The 15838-nt window shown below is 35.2% G+C and overlaps 2 protein-coding genes across 5 annotated transcripts in view; one reads left to right on the forward strand and one right to left on the reverse strand.

Annotated features, from left to right (window-relative positions):
• LOC134841170 (calcium-dependent secretion activator 1-like) overlaps positions 1-15838 on the forward strand; it is a 570701-nt gene that overhangs the window by 330674 nt on the left and 224189 nt on the right. The gene's annotated exons all lie outside the window — the stretch shown is intronic.
• Positions 9417-14657, reverse strand: LOC134842016 (small RNA 2'-O-methyltransferase-like). Its single transcript, XM_063858154.1, has 6 exons — positions 14398-14657; positions 12330-12537; positions 11990-12158; positions 11670-11807; positions 10842-11077; positions 9417-9838 (listed from the first exon to the last, which is right to left on the reverse strand). Exons 1-6 carry the CDS (start codon positions 14652-14654, stop codon positions 9608-9610), a joined length of 1239 nt encoding a protein of 412 aa, XP_063714224.1. The 5' UTR covers positions 14655-14657; the 3' UTR covers positions 9417-9607.

Genomic DNA, 15838 nt, shown 5'->3' on the forward strand with positions numbered 1-15838 from the left:
AACAAGGACCAACCGGTCCGATGGGTGAGTCAGGAAGCCGAAGGGGAATACGATTCGTCCACGGGATCGAGTGATTATATGGTAATGGCAATAAAATATAAGAAAAAAGTCTGCTATAGTATCTGTAAATGTATTTTCCCATTGGCCGTCGGCCTATGTTTGCTCTAGTAACAATTCAAAATTGTCTTAAAATTTCTAAAGAAGTGTATCGCTACGCACGGACACCCCAAAAAACTCCATTTAGACCAGGCTTCCGGGTTCGATATCGATATATTAAAAATACCGGTTAGTGATCACAAGGCCACCGGCATGGTGAAAGAACAATTGTCTCCCTTAAAAACTACGCCTTAACATACTTGAAAAACGTAACGAGCAAAAGTTCAAACTGCTGATACTCAGGGCACTAAGCGCATTAAGATTTGTTCCGCACAGCAAAACAAACTGCAATGCATTCGAAGCGCATAATAGACGACAACCAAATACGGTTGCGAAACTTAAAAAAATTACCAAGTCTGAAAAATTTTAACTGAAACAACCTAATTAACCAAAAGTTATCTTTTTCAGACGAGGCGAGGGGAAAACCGACGAGGAACATTTAAGAATAGAGGACTGGGATATACGTAATGATCTGACAATGGCCCCACAAATTAAAAGCGCTCGAAGAATGTTGGATAAAAAAGAGTTGGCAGAGAAGCACATTGAGCTCCACCACCCCAGGGTACCTCCAGAGCTGCGACACCGAACAGCAAAGCCGCCAAAAAAGTTACTGTCTAACAGCAAGCTGGAGTTATCAATCCCATGGACCCAGCCAGGTATAAAAATTTGGTCGACAAAATGAAAAAATTGCGCCACACGTCGTGAAAAGGAAGAACTTGTAAAGAAGAAAAGGTACCGCGTTTATACGCGAGTCAGAGTCGGAGGTTGCAGGCCCGTCGACGAGTATTGAGAGAAAAAGAGCGGTAGACATAACCAGGGGCCTACCTCGGTCCAGCGCTGAAAAACCGTCGGTCCAGAGCGAGAGAAGATCGCGAGTGAAGAGAAAAACTACTCCACCGAACGCGACGTCCGCGAAAAGCAAGCGACGAAGAATAGCCGAATCGAGCGATGACGGTTTTGACGATACAGCGGACGAAACACGCATCAGGACAACCAGTATTGCGAACAAGGCGGGGACAACGCCAACGGCACCGGAAACGCGAGCTCAGGAAATCGAAGGACCGCTTGATGAGACAAGTACAGCGACACCGGAGATGAGAGCGAGCGACAATACGCCAACACGACAATCAACACGACCGAGGAAAGCGGTAAAAAAAAGACGCTCACCTGAAAAACTGGGTCCAACCAATTAATTCATACTTCGTTTTCTAACCCTAATTATGCGTTCAAATTTGTTCTTTGACGAATCTAAAGCTATCATAGAATTTAGCTCTTTATGAAAAAACACAGCCGAGAGAAAGTTGGAAAGTTGTCAATTAACTGAAAAAAACGGGTTCAATTTAAGAATATTTATCTAATTTCAGATTTCTTAGGAAAAACATCAAGTTAAGTTACAGCTCTTTGAGTTTTAAGAACATTTGGGAATTGACAGCAAAAATAACATTTTTATAGAAAGTTGGGTCAATATGTGGTGTTTTTCCGCAGTGAAACCCAGGAATTAAAAAAAAATTAAATCTAAACGTCATTTAGGTTTCTTCGCGTTATTTGAGTTATGTCATTGAAGAACTTAAATTTTTGAGACGCTTTTTTAATTAAAAAAAATTTATAAACGCCAGACCAAAATAAATAACTTACTCGGTTATTGACATTTGAAACTTGAATGAAATAATTTAAAAAAAAATTTGATTGAAATTGAAAACGAGTTAGACGTAGCCAAACTAGTTCTCACAAACAATTGGGAAAGGTAGATGAATCATGAAATCTTCTACAATCTACAAAGTCTACAGTTTATGTCTGTAAAAATTATGTAAGGTTTTGCTAATGTTGTCCTTGAATTTCTGGTCACCTTTTGTTCTAATTACTGTTCAAAGCTTAGATGATATACAGTTGGACAAACATTTACAAATACATTTCAGATACTATCTGTTTTGTTTTACTTTAACACTCTCGAATGAAGTACATCTTAGTACAACTATTTCAAGAAAACCAACAGTAAACTTTAAAGAAAGACTTTAAATACGGAGCAGTAGCTAAGCTGGAAAAGCGTAGGCAGACACCCATCGAGTAATAAATTGGTTTTAATAAAAATTTCAAGAATTTCAACTCACTCTGCAAACCGAAGTTTTTCTGTAACCACAACTGAAGCACCATTCGAAACCAATTTATTTTGATTTGATGATTTTGGGAAAAAAAAAAAAACAAAAAAAAAAAAAAAAAAAAACAACTGAAGCACATAAACGCACATGACGAATTTTTTCTTTATATGATGCAAATTTCAAGCGAACGAAAAGATTTAAAAATAATTAAAATAAGAATTGGTGTAGAATCATCACCACTCAAATTTCCAATATAACGAGAATTTACAAAGCAGGTTACAAATTTACTAATGGCTGAAAAAATGACAGAGTTGACAATAAGTTACCTAGAAAAAATTGATTCAAAAACCCAATTGTTTACTTGAAAAATTTTTATAATCCGAGTTGGCAGAAACAGACAATATTGAACGAGTTTTGCTTAAAGGTAAAAAAACCGCAAAAGCAGCTGTGCATACAAAAAAGATTTATTAAAAGGACAAAAGTATCTAATTTTTACAAACCGTTAGAAAAAAATCTTCGCTCGTGTAACCCGAGCCAATTTTAGACGTTCACCTGAAAAGCTGGATGATCTAACCAATAGATTTACACTTCGTTTTCTAACGAATCTTAAGCTATCACAGAAAGAAAAACAATTTATGAAAAAACACAGCAAAGAGAAAGTTGCAAAGTTGTCAATAAACTTAAAAAACGGGTTGAGATTGGAACATTTTTCAAAGTTCAGATTTCTAAGGAAAAACATCAAGTAAAGTTACAGCTCTTTGAGTTTTTAGAACTTTTGGGGATTGACAATTTTTTCATGAAATTAAATTAATTATAAAAAGCTGGGTCAACATGGGTTTTTTATTCGGCAGTTTTTTTTATTCGGTAAAGTCATTCAGGTTTCTTCCCGTTATCTCAGTTCTGTCATTGGAGAACTTAAATTGCCAATTTTGAAAACAACTTTTCAGACGTTTTCTTAAATTAAAAAAAATAAAAAACACTAGACCAAATTAAATATCTTTTTCACTCATTGACAATTAAAATTTGAATGAATTAATTTAAGTTTGAAGGAAATTGAAACAATTTGGAAAAGTAGATGAACCATGAAATCTCAGATTTTTTATTTCAATTCTTCTCCAAAGTCTACAATTTACTTATATATCCTATGCAAGATATAAAAAGTAACGCATAATAAGTAAAATGCAAAGCTCGTAAGCACTGATAGCAATTTAACTTCATATATAGAGGCGATTTGAATAAAAAAGGCGTAAGCAAACAAAAAACCGAATCTTGAACCAAAATCTTGAAAAATTATATCACACTAAGGCCAAAATTGATTAAGGATAGCCGGTTACTGCGCAAGAAGCACAAAATGTTCCGAACATAGTCTTGAAACCGGAGACGCAACAACGAAAGTGTATGGTTGCAAGCTACCAAATAGAAAATGACATGAAAATATTTGGCGAAAAAAAATTTGAAGAAAATCAACATTTTTGAAAAAAAAAATCAAATTTCTGAAAAACAGACAAAAACACAACCTCTAGCTTAAAACGAGCTTTCAGTATGTTCTGAGCGTTCAATATCCCGACGAAACGCGGCTGGAAGCCCATAATTCTGAGAAAAAAAAAGAAAATTGTCATGAGAAGTTTTGATCAGTAGAATAGTTTTTTAATCAATTTTTATACATCAACAGACCTGATTTAATCATAATAGAATTTATCATTTTTTGCCAATCAGCCGATGAAAAATGGTTTCCTTAAACAGACAAAACAAAAAAAAACCAAAATCATTTAGGCTAAATAAAATTATTAAGCGCAAAATAGAAAAAAAAATAAAAAACACCAGTCAGGGTTAGCAAAGTTACTAACTACAGGATTTACACAGAGGCAAAGCTGCGCTTCGCAAACACTTGCGAGAACACGCCCAAAAAGCAGCTCTATCAAGTTTTAAAAAAGTAGAAATATGCCTGGAATTAGCAAAAACTCAGCTACGTGTAGGATGGCAATACGCAAGCTTCGCAAGTGTAATCAACGGCACTTGAAAGTACAATGAAAACTACTTACATGGAAAAAAATTAATGGCTTAGCAATTGAGCCAATACATTATAATTCGCTCAAAAATAGTCAAACTATTTATTGTTTTCTGGAGAAAAATCAATTTTTCACGCTGAAGAAAACAAGGTCTGATAGGGATTCGATCCCCAGACCATGGGAAGCAAAGGCAAGTGCATTACTCCAAAACTAAACCAGAAATGGTCTGTCAGTTGCTAAGGTTTGATAATAAAGCAACATCGACTTCTTACGATTGTGTGGGAAAAGTTGTTTACGGGAAAAATCAAGTTCTCGACTAAAAGACACATGCTCTCGCAAAACTGAAAAACAATTTTTTTTCCAAATTTGCATCGCTTTTTGCGTGGTTTGATAAATAAATCTGAGAAAAAAACTGAATTTTAGGAACAATTTACACTCATTCTAAAAAAAAAACAAATTGGGCAAAGTTTTATTGTAGAAAGAAAATGTTTACAAAACCAAAAAAATTCTAGAAAAAACTCAAAAAAAAAATTCAAATTTTTCGTAAAAGGTTTTGATTCCCCAAATGGTATGAATATTTTGAAAAAAAACCTAAATTTCACGATTTAATCTAGGCTCAAATAAGCTATTAGAAGCCTGCTCGCTCGGTTTATACGCTTGATGTTGCGTGGAAAACAAATTAGACAAAAACACACTCGATTACAAAGTTCCTCCCCATTTTGCTAGGGTGCTTTTGATTCCATTTTATTCATGACTTTCTCAAACGTTTAAAAATTATGCTTGAAATTAACAGTTGAAATCAAAAAAGATTTGTCGATGATTTATTGATTGATTTCATTCAATGTATTGACCTTAAAACGGCAAAGATTTTCATGGAAGGTTGGCTGGAAAAACTAGAAAAAGTATTTCGTACCGTTAAAAAAGTTTTTTTTAATACCACCGCTCGAAAAAATGAGTTAATGTTTTTTGTTGTCTAGGCATAGAAACTAGCATTCTAAAATTTTTCGGAAAACAATTCTCGGAAAGGTTGTTGTGCATCAAAAATTAAGCATTGCTTTCTCAATGGCGCCTTGTGTAGGTCCACCAAAATGATTTTTCGAGCTTTCTTAAAAACTTATAAAAACCTTATTCAGCCCAAAACATTCAGTGGCACCAGCAAAAAAAGGACCGAAATGACCTTTTCAGGTAATATTTGGAAAGTTTGAATAAAAATTTTCTTTTTTGTTCGCGCTCGCACTTGAACTTTTCTCACTGTTTCCCACCTCAAATTGGGCCACCAAAGCCAATTCTAGAAAAAATTAAAATTGGTCGGCAAAAATAGATGTCGTAAAATAGTACCGATTGGTGGACCATAGAATGGTCACGGGTTTGAGTCCCTGAAGAGTCGCTGAAGCTCTTCGGGGACTCAAACCAGTGACTATTCTATGGTCCACCAATCGGTACTATTTTACTATTCTATGTTTTTAAAATGCCATAAAAAACTTCTCTCAATTGTCAAGAATCATATGAACACTCCTAATTTGCCAGTAATGCAGAGCTTTTTGGTATATTTTTACAAAATTGAGATCTTCACAAAAGGAAGCAAAATTAATTTTGTAATATAACACTACTCGCATGCATTAAAACACAGAAAAGAACCTTTTCCGCAAAGAACCTTTCTAAAGATATCATTTTTCTTTATTAATTAACCTTTTACTAGAATATTTCCAACAGCAGTTGCAGGCATTCAGATTTAATTCACAAACCTTAGATTGCTAAATCGTGAAACTTAGTACGCGCAAAGAAACGCTGTTTCTTGGCTAGCAAATAGAAAAAATACTGACTGATTATTTTTTAACACTTCATTTGTTGATTTTGAAAAACAAAAATATATGAATTTGAAGCTCATTGAATTTCAGGAACAATTAATGTCTGACATTTTTTGATGAAATTAGCCCTATTTTAATTCCACTTTCAAAATTAAAATCGATCAAAACTTGCGTTACCATTACACTTTTACTGTTCGATAGTGGAGTTTGCTTTTTCTTAAGAAAGAAAACGATCTGAATTTAAAGGGAAATCAAAAACCAAACTACAGAAACAGAAATTTGAGCTTGAACAAACTTTAAGACTTTTCCTAAAAAAAATTACCAAGACCTATATTAAAGTATTCACTCTTAAAAAGTGTCTAAAAACGGCGCCGCAAGAAAAACGTTATTATGGCATATAAAGCTGCTTTAAATACGATATCGCACACCGGCCATCTAGTAGTCTAAAAACGTGAAATTTTCAAAATCATTTTATTCACACAGAGGCGAAGTTGCACTTCGCATACACAAGCAAAAACATGACCGATAACGCTACTGGGAAAAAGTGAATGAGTAAAACTTTGAGTCTACAAAATTTCTTAAGTGACGCACACCAATTCAGACGCATTAGCAGTAGCAGTCAATTTGAAAAAAGAAATTTATCAACAAACATGCCTCAATTTATAGATCGGATGCATTCAAACTAGTATACGAAAACGTTCATTAAAAACAACCGTCCCTGCCCAGGTTGGAACCCTTTTATTTTGCTGCTGTCTCCTTCCCTACCTCTACACTACAGATCCATGATGCCTTGAAGTTAAAGTGCTAATTGTAATATAAAAGTCTGGGTTTATATCCTTAGCATTGGCTGTACTAATAGCGTGATCAAAATGAACATTTTCAAAATGAACAAATTTTGTCGCAATAATATTTGCAACTTAGGTTGAAAAAAAAAGAAAGTTCATGCTATAACCTAAGCTACGCTTGTGTAAATACTGGGAAAGTGTTTTTGAATCAATTCTGGAAGAGCTTCACTCTGATATCTCACTCGGAACCAACCGCCGTTTTGTTTGCTCGAAGACATTTAAGCGATTAAATATGAGTTATGAACACATTATGAACTACTCAAACCTTAGTTCATTATGATCGTTGAGAGTTTAATTTATTTCACAGAAGCGAAGCGGAGCTTCACACCACTTCCAATACAACAATTAAAAAAGTGAGTCGGAAAAGGTCGAAAAAAAACTAGGTGAAACAATTTTTTTTAAATCTTGATGAAAGAAAAGTAGAGGCCAACTGAAGGTGGAGGTTTCTATTTCATATTTTTTGATTTGTCATACTGATGCGGGATGCTATGGATAATTTCAAATATTCGACTTTGCCCAAAATCTCAGTTGTTTTTCTACTAAAATAATTGAGATAGAATTTTTTTCAAAACAATAACATTTTTGCGAAAAGAAAACTTAAAAGTCGCCGCTTCTGCAGGAAAAATTCTTATCGCCAGTTTTTTTTATTGAACTTTATCTCAGATTTGATAGGGTAGTTTTTAAATAAAGTTTGAAATTAACAGAACGGTCGAAAATTCAAAAACTCAGCTTTCCGAATTCCATGATTTTTTTCTGCAAAAATAGGTCCTGTCGACTTAACCAGAGAAAATTACCAAAACCAGGATCCTCGATTGAACAATTGATCTAAAAATGGGCAGTTTAGTTTTCGAGAAAAGTCAAATAGTTTCAAAAAACGGTACAAAATAACAAAACTTGACTTTTCCAAGGGCCATAAAATTTCGTGTATAAATAATGGGGTAGATAATTATGCAGGACAACTTTTCAAAAACTGTTCTTTTGACTTAACCCAAAATCTCGAGAAAGGTCAAAGAAGTCCAAAAAACGGTCAAAAAATCAAGTTTTTGACTTTTCCCAGAGCCTAACTTTTTGTGTAAAAATTTTGAGAACAGACATTTATGCAGGGGAGCTTCCCACATTCCTTTGTTAGAAAACCCAAAACTTCAGATTTAGGTAGAAGGTTTTCGAGAAAACTCGAAAAGTTTTTAAAAAATTGTTAAAAATCGAAAACTTGAATTTTCGGATGGCGATAACTTTTTTGTGAAAGCATTTGGGAGTGACCACTGTGGCATAGAAGCTTTTGACAACCCGTTCTCTACATTCAACTAAAAATCTTAGCAATACCCCGCAAGCGCGGCATTGCAAGCTAGCAAATCATAAGGAAACGGAAATAATATAATTAAAAAAAAAATTGAAGAAAAATTTAAATAATTTCAGAACAACACAGCCAATATTATTCAAATTTGCAGTACTAACCAAGTGGTCACTAAGCTGACAAGTATTGAGACACCCATTGAGTCGAAAACAAGTAAATACCATAATAAATTGTTGTCATAAAAAATTATAAACAACCAAGTCTAAAAACTTTTGAAAATACCTTAACCAAGAACACTTGATTTTTCAAAAACATCAATCATTTTTTGATATTAAGGCGACTCAAAAAAAAACAACGAAGCCAAAAAAACATAAGCCAAAACCTTTCAAGCCAAAAACACTTTTAAGCGTTCAAGCCGAAAAAAAACGAAGAGGTAAACATTCGTCAGGACTATTAATTTTACAAATTACAGGAGTTAATAAAATTACTTGCATCTACGATGGAAAATGCTGACAACCAGTAGCGGCCTCCCCTTTGTACTATTTTGAAATATTCATTTTTGGCTGACTGACCTTAAAGTTTTTCTAAAGGCGCCTTTGGCGCCAGCCTACACTAATTTTGAGGGGGCAGCGCGCAGAAAAAAATGCATTTTTTTGGTCGAAATTTTCCAAAAAGTGCCTTAAAAAAAAACTTTTTTGGCCTTTTTCTAAAAAAAATTGGCTGCGGCGCAGAAAATTTGGGTCTTTACAGTGGTTTCGGAGAGCTCATAAAATCAATTTGGTCGACCTAAAAAAAAGTCGACAAATTTTTTCAAACAGTTTTTTTGGAAATCCGCCCCCCCCCCCAGAAATTCCTATATCCGCGCCTGCTGACAACACAAGAAAAATCTCCGATGTGGCAACTAAGCCGACAAAACATAATCAGATTAACAAAACTTTGACAATCCAATTTTTCCCCGGAAAAAATTTCAATTTCAATCATACTGAGAAAAAAGGTCTGGCCGGGACTCTAACCCCTGACCGTATTTGCTGGCAGTAGATCAAACTCAATTATATTAGATTGCTCCCATGGTGAAACTGGTTTTCTTCACCGGCTTATGCTGGCTGAAATTTGATTGAACCTTGACTTTGGCCTAATTAATGCTCGTTTCAGATGATATCACTCAAATTAAACAACAGATAAATTTATAACTTCCAAAAATATACAACTCAAATCTAAAATCTGTATAAACTTTGTAAAAAACAATCAAAACTATTTAAGACTTTCTAGTTATTTAGTCTCGTTAGAGCCCAGGCATAGGCACAGTGTATAGGCACAGTTAATTGGGGTAAACATGTAGAGGACTTTTGTTCACCATTTGCGCGAGAATTAGAGCTTGTTTAATACCTTGACCCAAAATTCAGCTTCCCATTTCGATTTTCACATCGGCTTCATCGACTTGCCTGGCATTATTGGACCAAACATCTACAGTTGAGCACTGATTAGTGTCAGTATTCTCGGCAACTTGTTCACTACTCCACTGGTTGAAGTCTTCCTCAGTTTCAGATGGTGAATTATCGTACGGGTGGATCCATTTTACGAACGACTTGCAACCACTTTCATCGCAAACTAGCTCTATTCCTGCGAACTCCTGAAACGACAATAGCAGCTGCAATTTTTGTCTAATTAGAAATAAATGTAGTTCTTTTACTCATTTTCAAAACGAAACCTTAAGTCTTCTTCATAAATTGAAAAAATCGGGGGGTTTCAAATTATTGCATAGATGCATTTTCGAGTCTGAGTGAATAATAAGCATATCTGCTCAATATAATAAGGCTTTTATATGATATGTCACTCGACTCCATCTGAAATTTTTTGTGGTACCTGATTTTGCTAGGGAAGAAAAACAAACCCTAAACTATAGAACACATTTGGGTGTTCGGAATAGTAAATTAGCCGAAGTATAAATAAAACAAAAACAAGCCGAGTAGATATGTACGGTGGTAGGTCAATAAACCGAAGAGCCAACAAGTCGTAAGTTAGATTACCATTCCAACAAGGCGAAAATTAATAATGCTATGCAACAACATATCAGATGGACCAAGTTAAAATCCCCGAAGGCTGTTTGGGGAGGATGTTAACTTGGTTCTAAGTTGAGAATTTCCAACCAATCATAATCGAGCATTCTACATGCAGTGCTTAGCAAATTCAATCCGAATTAAATGCTGGGGTGGAAGATCTTACGGGGGGGGGGGGTGGTTACTTAATCCCAGAAGATTGCCGGTTGTTATGAAATTGTTTCGTTCCTAAAAATCTGATGCAACTTCGACTTCAAGAAGATATGGCGATTTGTTGAAGGCCCGTCATGATAAACACTGATTCATGCGCGAATCCTTTCGCGCCGTCGAATACCTTTCGTTCCGGAGCGAAGCAGAGCTGTTTGTCAATTTCGCTCTACTTAGCAACTCCGCGTTAGAAAATATTCCTCTTTTGATATTCGATTGAGCCTACTCAATTAAAAATTTGACCGAACTGTCTGACTGAAAAATCGTAGTAATTTTGGCCGAATTGTTTGTCCCCCTTTAACCTAATTGTTGGTGGACCAATTTACATGCGTACGCCAATACTATTTACATCAGATAAAATATACACACCGCTGTGGCTCTAAGCTTGAAAACATCTTCCAACATCTGAACGTCTCCTTCAATTTGCTGCTTCAAAATGGGAAATTCTAGAAACTTCTCCAATGGCATCACTGCCTTCTGAGGCTCATAGACTAACTCGGCTAATAATTCACTCTCGCGCGTGAGTCTGGAGATGACGTAACTCATTTCATGGATGATCCTTTGAGTTTGGCTGCGCTCATCAAACGGGTACAAAACGTCAACAACTAAAAATAATATTTGTCTTTATGACTCAATTCGACAAAAAAGACCATTATTCGATTTGATAACTCTTTCTAATAGGATGCGTAAATTCAATCAAATAAGAACAAACTTTACTTTTGCCACTAGTTTTAAGATTCGCATGCCTTTGCTTATGAGCAAGATGTAACCAATCAAAAATCGGCTATTTTTTTCTGACTTTAAATGTCATGTCAGCTTCCTGTCTTGTCTTCCTTAATGACTAGCATCATCTATCACAAAACGGATCCGATCATCTAGCAACCACTACCAATATGAGACTAATCAAACATTTATGATTACACTAACAATAAGACTTCAATTTAACCCATCTTGAATCTAGAATGTAATCCAGCAAAGGATTACGTAATAAGGATTCCTCCAAAACCGCTTCAAGTGTAAAGTAAGACAAAGCGGTTTTGCATTTTGTAACCAATTTATATTTGTGAGCATTTTTTTAAACAAAAATATGAATTTTAAAATTCTTTACTTAACGCATCTTTCGGCAAGGAGAAAATTTTGGCAAACTTTCAGCATCAAAGAATGTGCTATAGATACTGTTGTACCGCCGCAACTAACTGGTTTCATATAATTGGCCATCAGACTTGATTCTCTCCTCTTCTTCCAATTGTTGATGTTTTAGGGTGAAAAGTGCCATTTGAGAACATCCTCCCGTCACCTGTTCGCGGTCTTCTTTCGACTGAAACCCCAGGAAACCTGCAGTAGTTTTTACTATTATAATAATTTATTAACTTTTATTCTGTTGATTTAAAAATTCTTAGATATACTTCAGATCTGTTGGAGCTTTTGCTTTTTAATTGCGCTTAGAGCTTATGAATACTTCATTTGAGTTTTTTGGAGAAATAATTTGAATATTAGAAACAATGATTCTATCTCACCTATCTGTGATATCTCGACGTCATAGCCATACTTATTGCAGCAGTTGTCACACCACTGTTTGAACTGTTCTCTGCTCCACTCGAACTTGTGGTCCCAGTGTCTGAACTGACCTGGCGAGAAGCCAAAGTACTTGTTGAACTCACCATTCGGAGTGGTGATAAGAGCTACCTAAGTAATGACGGATCTAAGTAAGACTCCAGTTGAAAAAAAAAACATTCAACAACTTTCTATAGAAATATAACAATCAATTCAATGAAATTTTGCTTCATCCAGAGATTTTGATGCAAAAACTCTTGGTGTTTTTGCATCAAGAGTTTACGGCTCGGTTTCAATACTAACTTTTGGTCTGATAAAGCCGAAGATAGTTTTTGGAACTTTTTCGAGCACGTCCGGATACAGATGCTCAATAAGTTCTATTGCAGACACCATGTCCACGTCTCGCAACCGATCGTCTAGGTTAGCTATCGAGCCACAGAAAACTTGCGCATGCAACTGTATATTTCGAGGTTTCACAATGAACTCGTGCATCAAGGGTTTGGCTCGGTATCTGCAAGCAAATTTCTGAGCTTAAATATTTACTAGCGCAAGACTCGCACCTACGGTGCTTCGAATAGATCGTTGAACGTATCAAGAGCTTCCTAAAACATTTAATTCAACCGTCAAGACAAAGTAAGCTCATCTTTCAGTGGTTTCTATTTCATTAAATAAACTTTTTTAAAACCAACTTTTAGGCTATTTTTAACCAAAATGGTCATATCTCCAAAACTACTGAACTTCATCAGATATGAGACTTTAACAAAAAAATGACGCTAAAAAGCCGACAGCATAACGGCTGTTTAAACGTTTCGATATTTGGAAGAAGGGTATATTTGTAAACCTTGGGTGTACCCTGACAGCACCGCAAGATAGGGTTGCGAATTTTGAAATTTTGTTTTTGGGAAAAAAGGAAATCATAAAAAACGCTAAATCTCAGAAACCAAGATCTTGCGCAGTAAAATTTGGAAGCCAGATTTGCAACCTCTGAGTGCACGCTGATAGCATCACACCATAGGGTTAAGATTTTCAAGTTTGATCAGTTTTTTTTTCAGTATGTTTTTTTGAAAAGACTATCCAAAACGCCATATCTCGAAAACCAAGATTATTTAAGAAGACATCAAAGAGAGCAGATTCACTTCCCTATATCGTAACATGACAAAACTCTAATATAGCGTTGAAAATTCCCATTTCTACCAGTTGTTTTAAATAGGTTTTTTTTACTTATTGAAAAAATTATGAGAAACGCCATATCTCGCAAAAACTTTTTTGACCAAAAAACGTTAGAGGCCATAAGATTTCAGCAGTACTATGTCATGGCTAGATTTGCAGCGCCTCAGTTTACCCTGGAACCATCCCACCATAGAGTAGAGACACGAGTTCCATCAATCTTTTTTGATTCCAAACGCCGTTTGAAGGCCAAATTTGCAACTATTTAGTATAATCTGACAGCACCCCACCATAGGGTTGAGAATTTTAAGTTCGACTTGTGTTTTATATCTAAACTTTTAGTAAAAAAAACCAAAGATAGAAATCGACATATCTCGAAAACCTAAAGGATTTGTGCAGTCATAAATGGAGGGAAGACTTGTAACTCCTGAAAGTAACCTGACAACATTTCACTACAGGGCTGAGAGTTTTCAGTGGGGTTAGTTTTTTAATGTTTTTTGAACAAAAAAATAAAAACCATGGATTACGCGAAATCTCGATGACTACAAAGATTTGAGCATTCATATTTAGACGCCAGATTTGCAAACTATGATAGTGCCCTGACAGCGCCCGACTATAGGTTTGAAAATTGCTATTTTGCTTAAGAAAACTGTGAAACAAAAATTTTGGAAAATTTGCATTGCGAATACAGGAAAAAAGTAGACTTAAAGCATTGCCGCTCTAACAGAATTGTAAACGTCGACTTGAGAAAACATTTTAACCCTTGTTATGTTTTGACCTTTCAACATATCATTATACTGATTTCTTAAACATGTGCCAAGTGAAATTTCTGAAGCATTGCAATTTACGATACACTTAAGCGTGCAAAAATAATTTCAATAACAAACCAAAATATTACATTGAAAAAGCTTAAGCATGTCATCACCGGTACTTCTTAAACATGTTTCCAAAGAAATCCCACAGAAATAATTTAAACAGAGATAAAAATTAAGTACTTATATTCGAACTTTCAGATTCGTTATTGCAAAAAAGTATTAATCTACAAGAACTCCGAAGATAATTTTAAAAAATTGAAAAGCTTGGATACAAACTAACAAGCACTAATAACATAACCATTATCTACTATTCTTACTACGAAACTCCTCATTAATGGCTTAAAAAACATCTATCAGTTTTTTTTGTTTGAGTATAACGTTGAACGTACCCATGAAGTCTCAATAGTTCCTGGTCAATATCGACTCCAACTAGTCTTTCCAGGTTCAAAATGTTCTTATACATGATCAACATCTTGCATTCTGCACAGCCAAAATCAGCCACACTTTTCACCTTGGACTTCTTCGCCACGTCCAGGGCAGCACTGTACCTCTGTCTGAACACCGGCGGACTAAATCTGATGTTGTTCACACTCTCCTCGTCATCTTTGTCAACTTCAGCAGATGGTTCAGATGTGTTTTCAGTCATCGATTGTCTGAATTTTCAAAATACCCAGATTTTCGTCTCAGAATAGCGAAACATGTCAAATGAAATGTCATTTTTCATTTTTTTGAAAACCTATTTCAGAAGCTCGAATATATTTGATTCTGTATTCTGAGTCAATCGAAGTCGATAGGGTCAAATTTGTTGACCAGTTCGACCAAGCGAACCCCCCTGCCGCCCCTCCCAAGCAAATAAAAGACGAATTTTACAATTAATTGGATAACAATGCAAAAAAGTCCAATTACAACCGGGTATGTTTTTAAATCAATTTTTTAACGGGCTGATAACAATTCAAGTTGTTGTTCCGACTTTCGAATTCAGTGACGGAATATTTGTGCTCGGGATGTTTTTTTCTTCAGACAAATTTCGACTTTTTAACCAGCAATTTTTGACGAAGTTTTAATTGATCAATCGAAAAATATCGTTGCCTTGAGCTCAAAATTAAAAATATTGATTGAAATTCGCGTCTTTCAATTTGCGAAAAAGCGAAATAACTAAGTGAACTTTATCCCCCTAAATCAATTTGGGGGGTAGATTGTTCATATGGTCCTAGGTCTTTTCGCAAGAAGCACAAAAATTTCCCACCATATTCTTTCGTTAAAAAATTTCAAACATATTTTTTTTGCAAATTGCGTTATTCTTTGATTTCGTGTGATGATAGAATCTAAATGAAAGCCTAAAACTTCGATAGTAAAAGTAAATTAGGTACAATTGACGACAATTTGCCACATCGAAAAATCATCACATAAATATATTGAAAAAATCAAAAAGTTTTTTAACATTACGAGGCCAAACTGTGAACTGGATAGGCGCACAATTTTGTGTCTGTATGTTCCAGGATTCCAGAGACAAGTATTTGAACATGTTCCAAAACGTAAGTTGATTCCACTTACAAGATTTACGTGGATTCCGCGTACATATACTTGTAACGTAAATTTTGTCGGTACATTTAATTTGTTGCGGATTCCGCAACAAGCAAATATAGCTAGTTGTTCTGGATTCCGCAACTGTAAAACGATTCCGCAAAATGTAAGTGGAATCCGCAAATGTAAGTGGAATCCGCAAAATTTGTAAGCGGAATCCGCAAACTGTAAAGGAATTCAGAAATTTGTTTATTACTCAACTTGCATATGCACTTGCGGAATTTAAAAGCAAGGACTTAACCATTG

Source organism: Symsagittifera roscoffensis, chromosome 3 (assembly GCF_963678635.1).
Source record: "Symsagittifera roscoffensis chromosome 3, txSymRosc1.1, whole genome shotgun sequence".
Lineage (NCBI taxonomy): Eukaryota > Metazoa > Xenacoelomorpha > Acoela > Convolutidae > Symsagittifera > Symsagittifera roscoffensis.

Bases quoted from the DNA above. Each gene is read 5' to 3' on its own strand.
- LOC134842016 (XM_063858154.1), bottom strand. From the start codon at position 14,654: ATGACTGAAAACACATCTGAACCATCTGCTGAAGTTGACAAAGATGAC. The intron at 11,078-11,669 runs GTTAGTTGCGGC...TATTATTTTTAG, and splicing joins TGGCCAATTATATGAAACCA to TTGTTGACGTTTTGTACCCG. The intron at 9,839-10,841 runs GTGTGTATATTT...TTGTCGTTTCAG, and splicing joins TCAAGCTTAGAGCCACAGCG to GAGTTCGCAGGAATAGAGCT.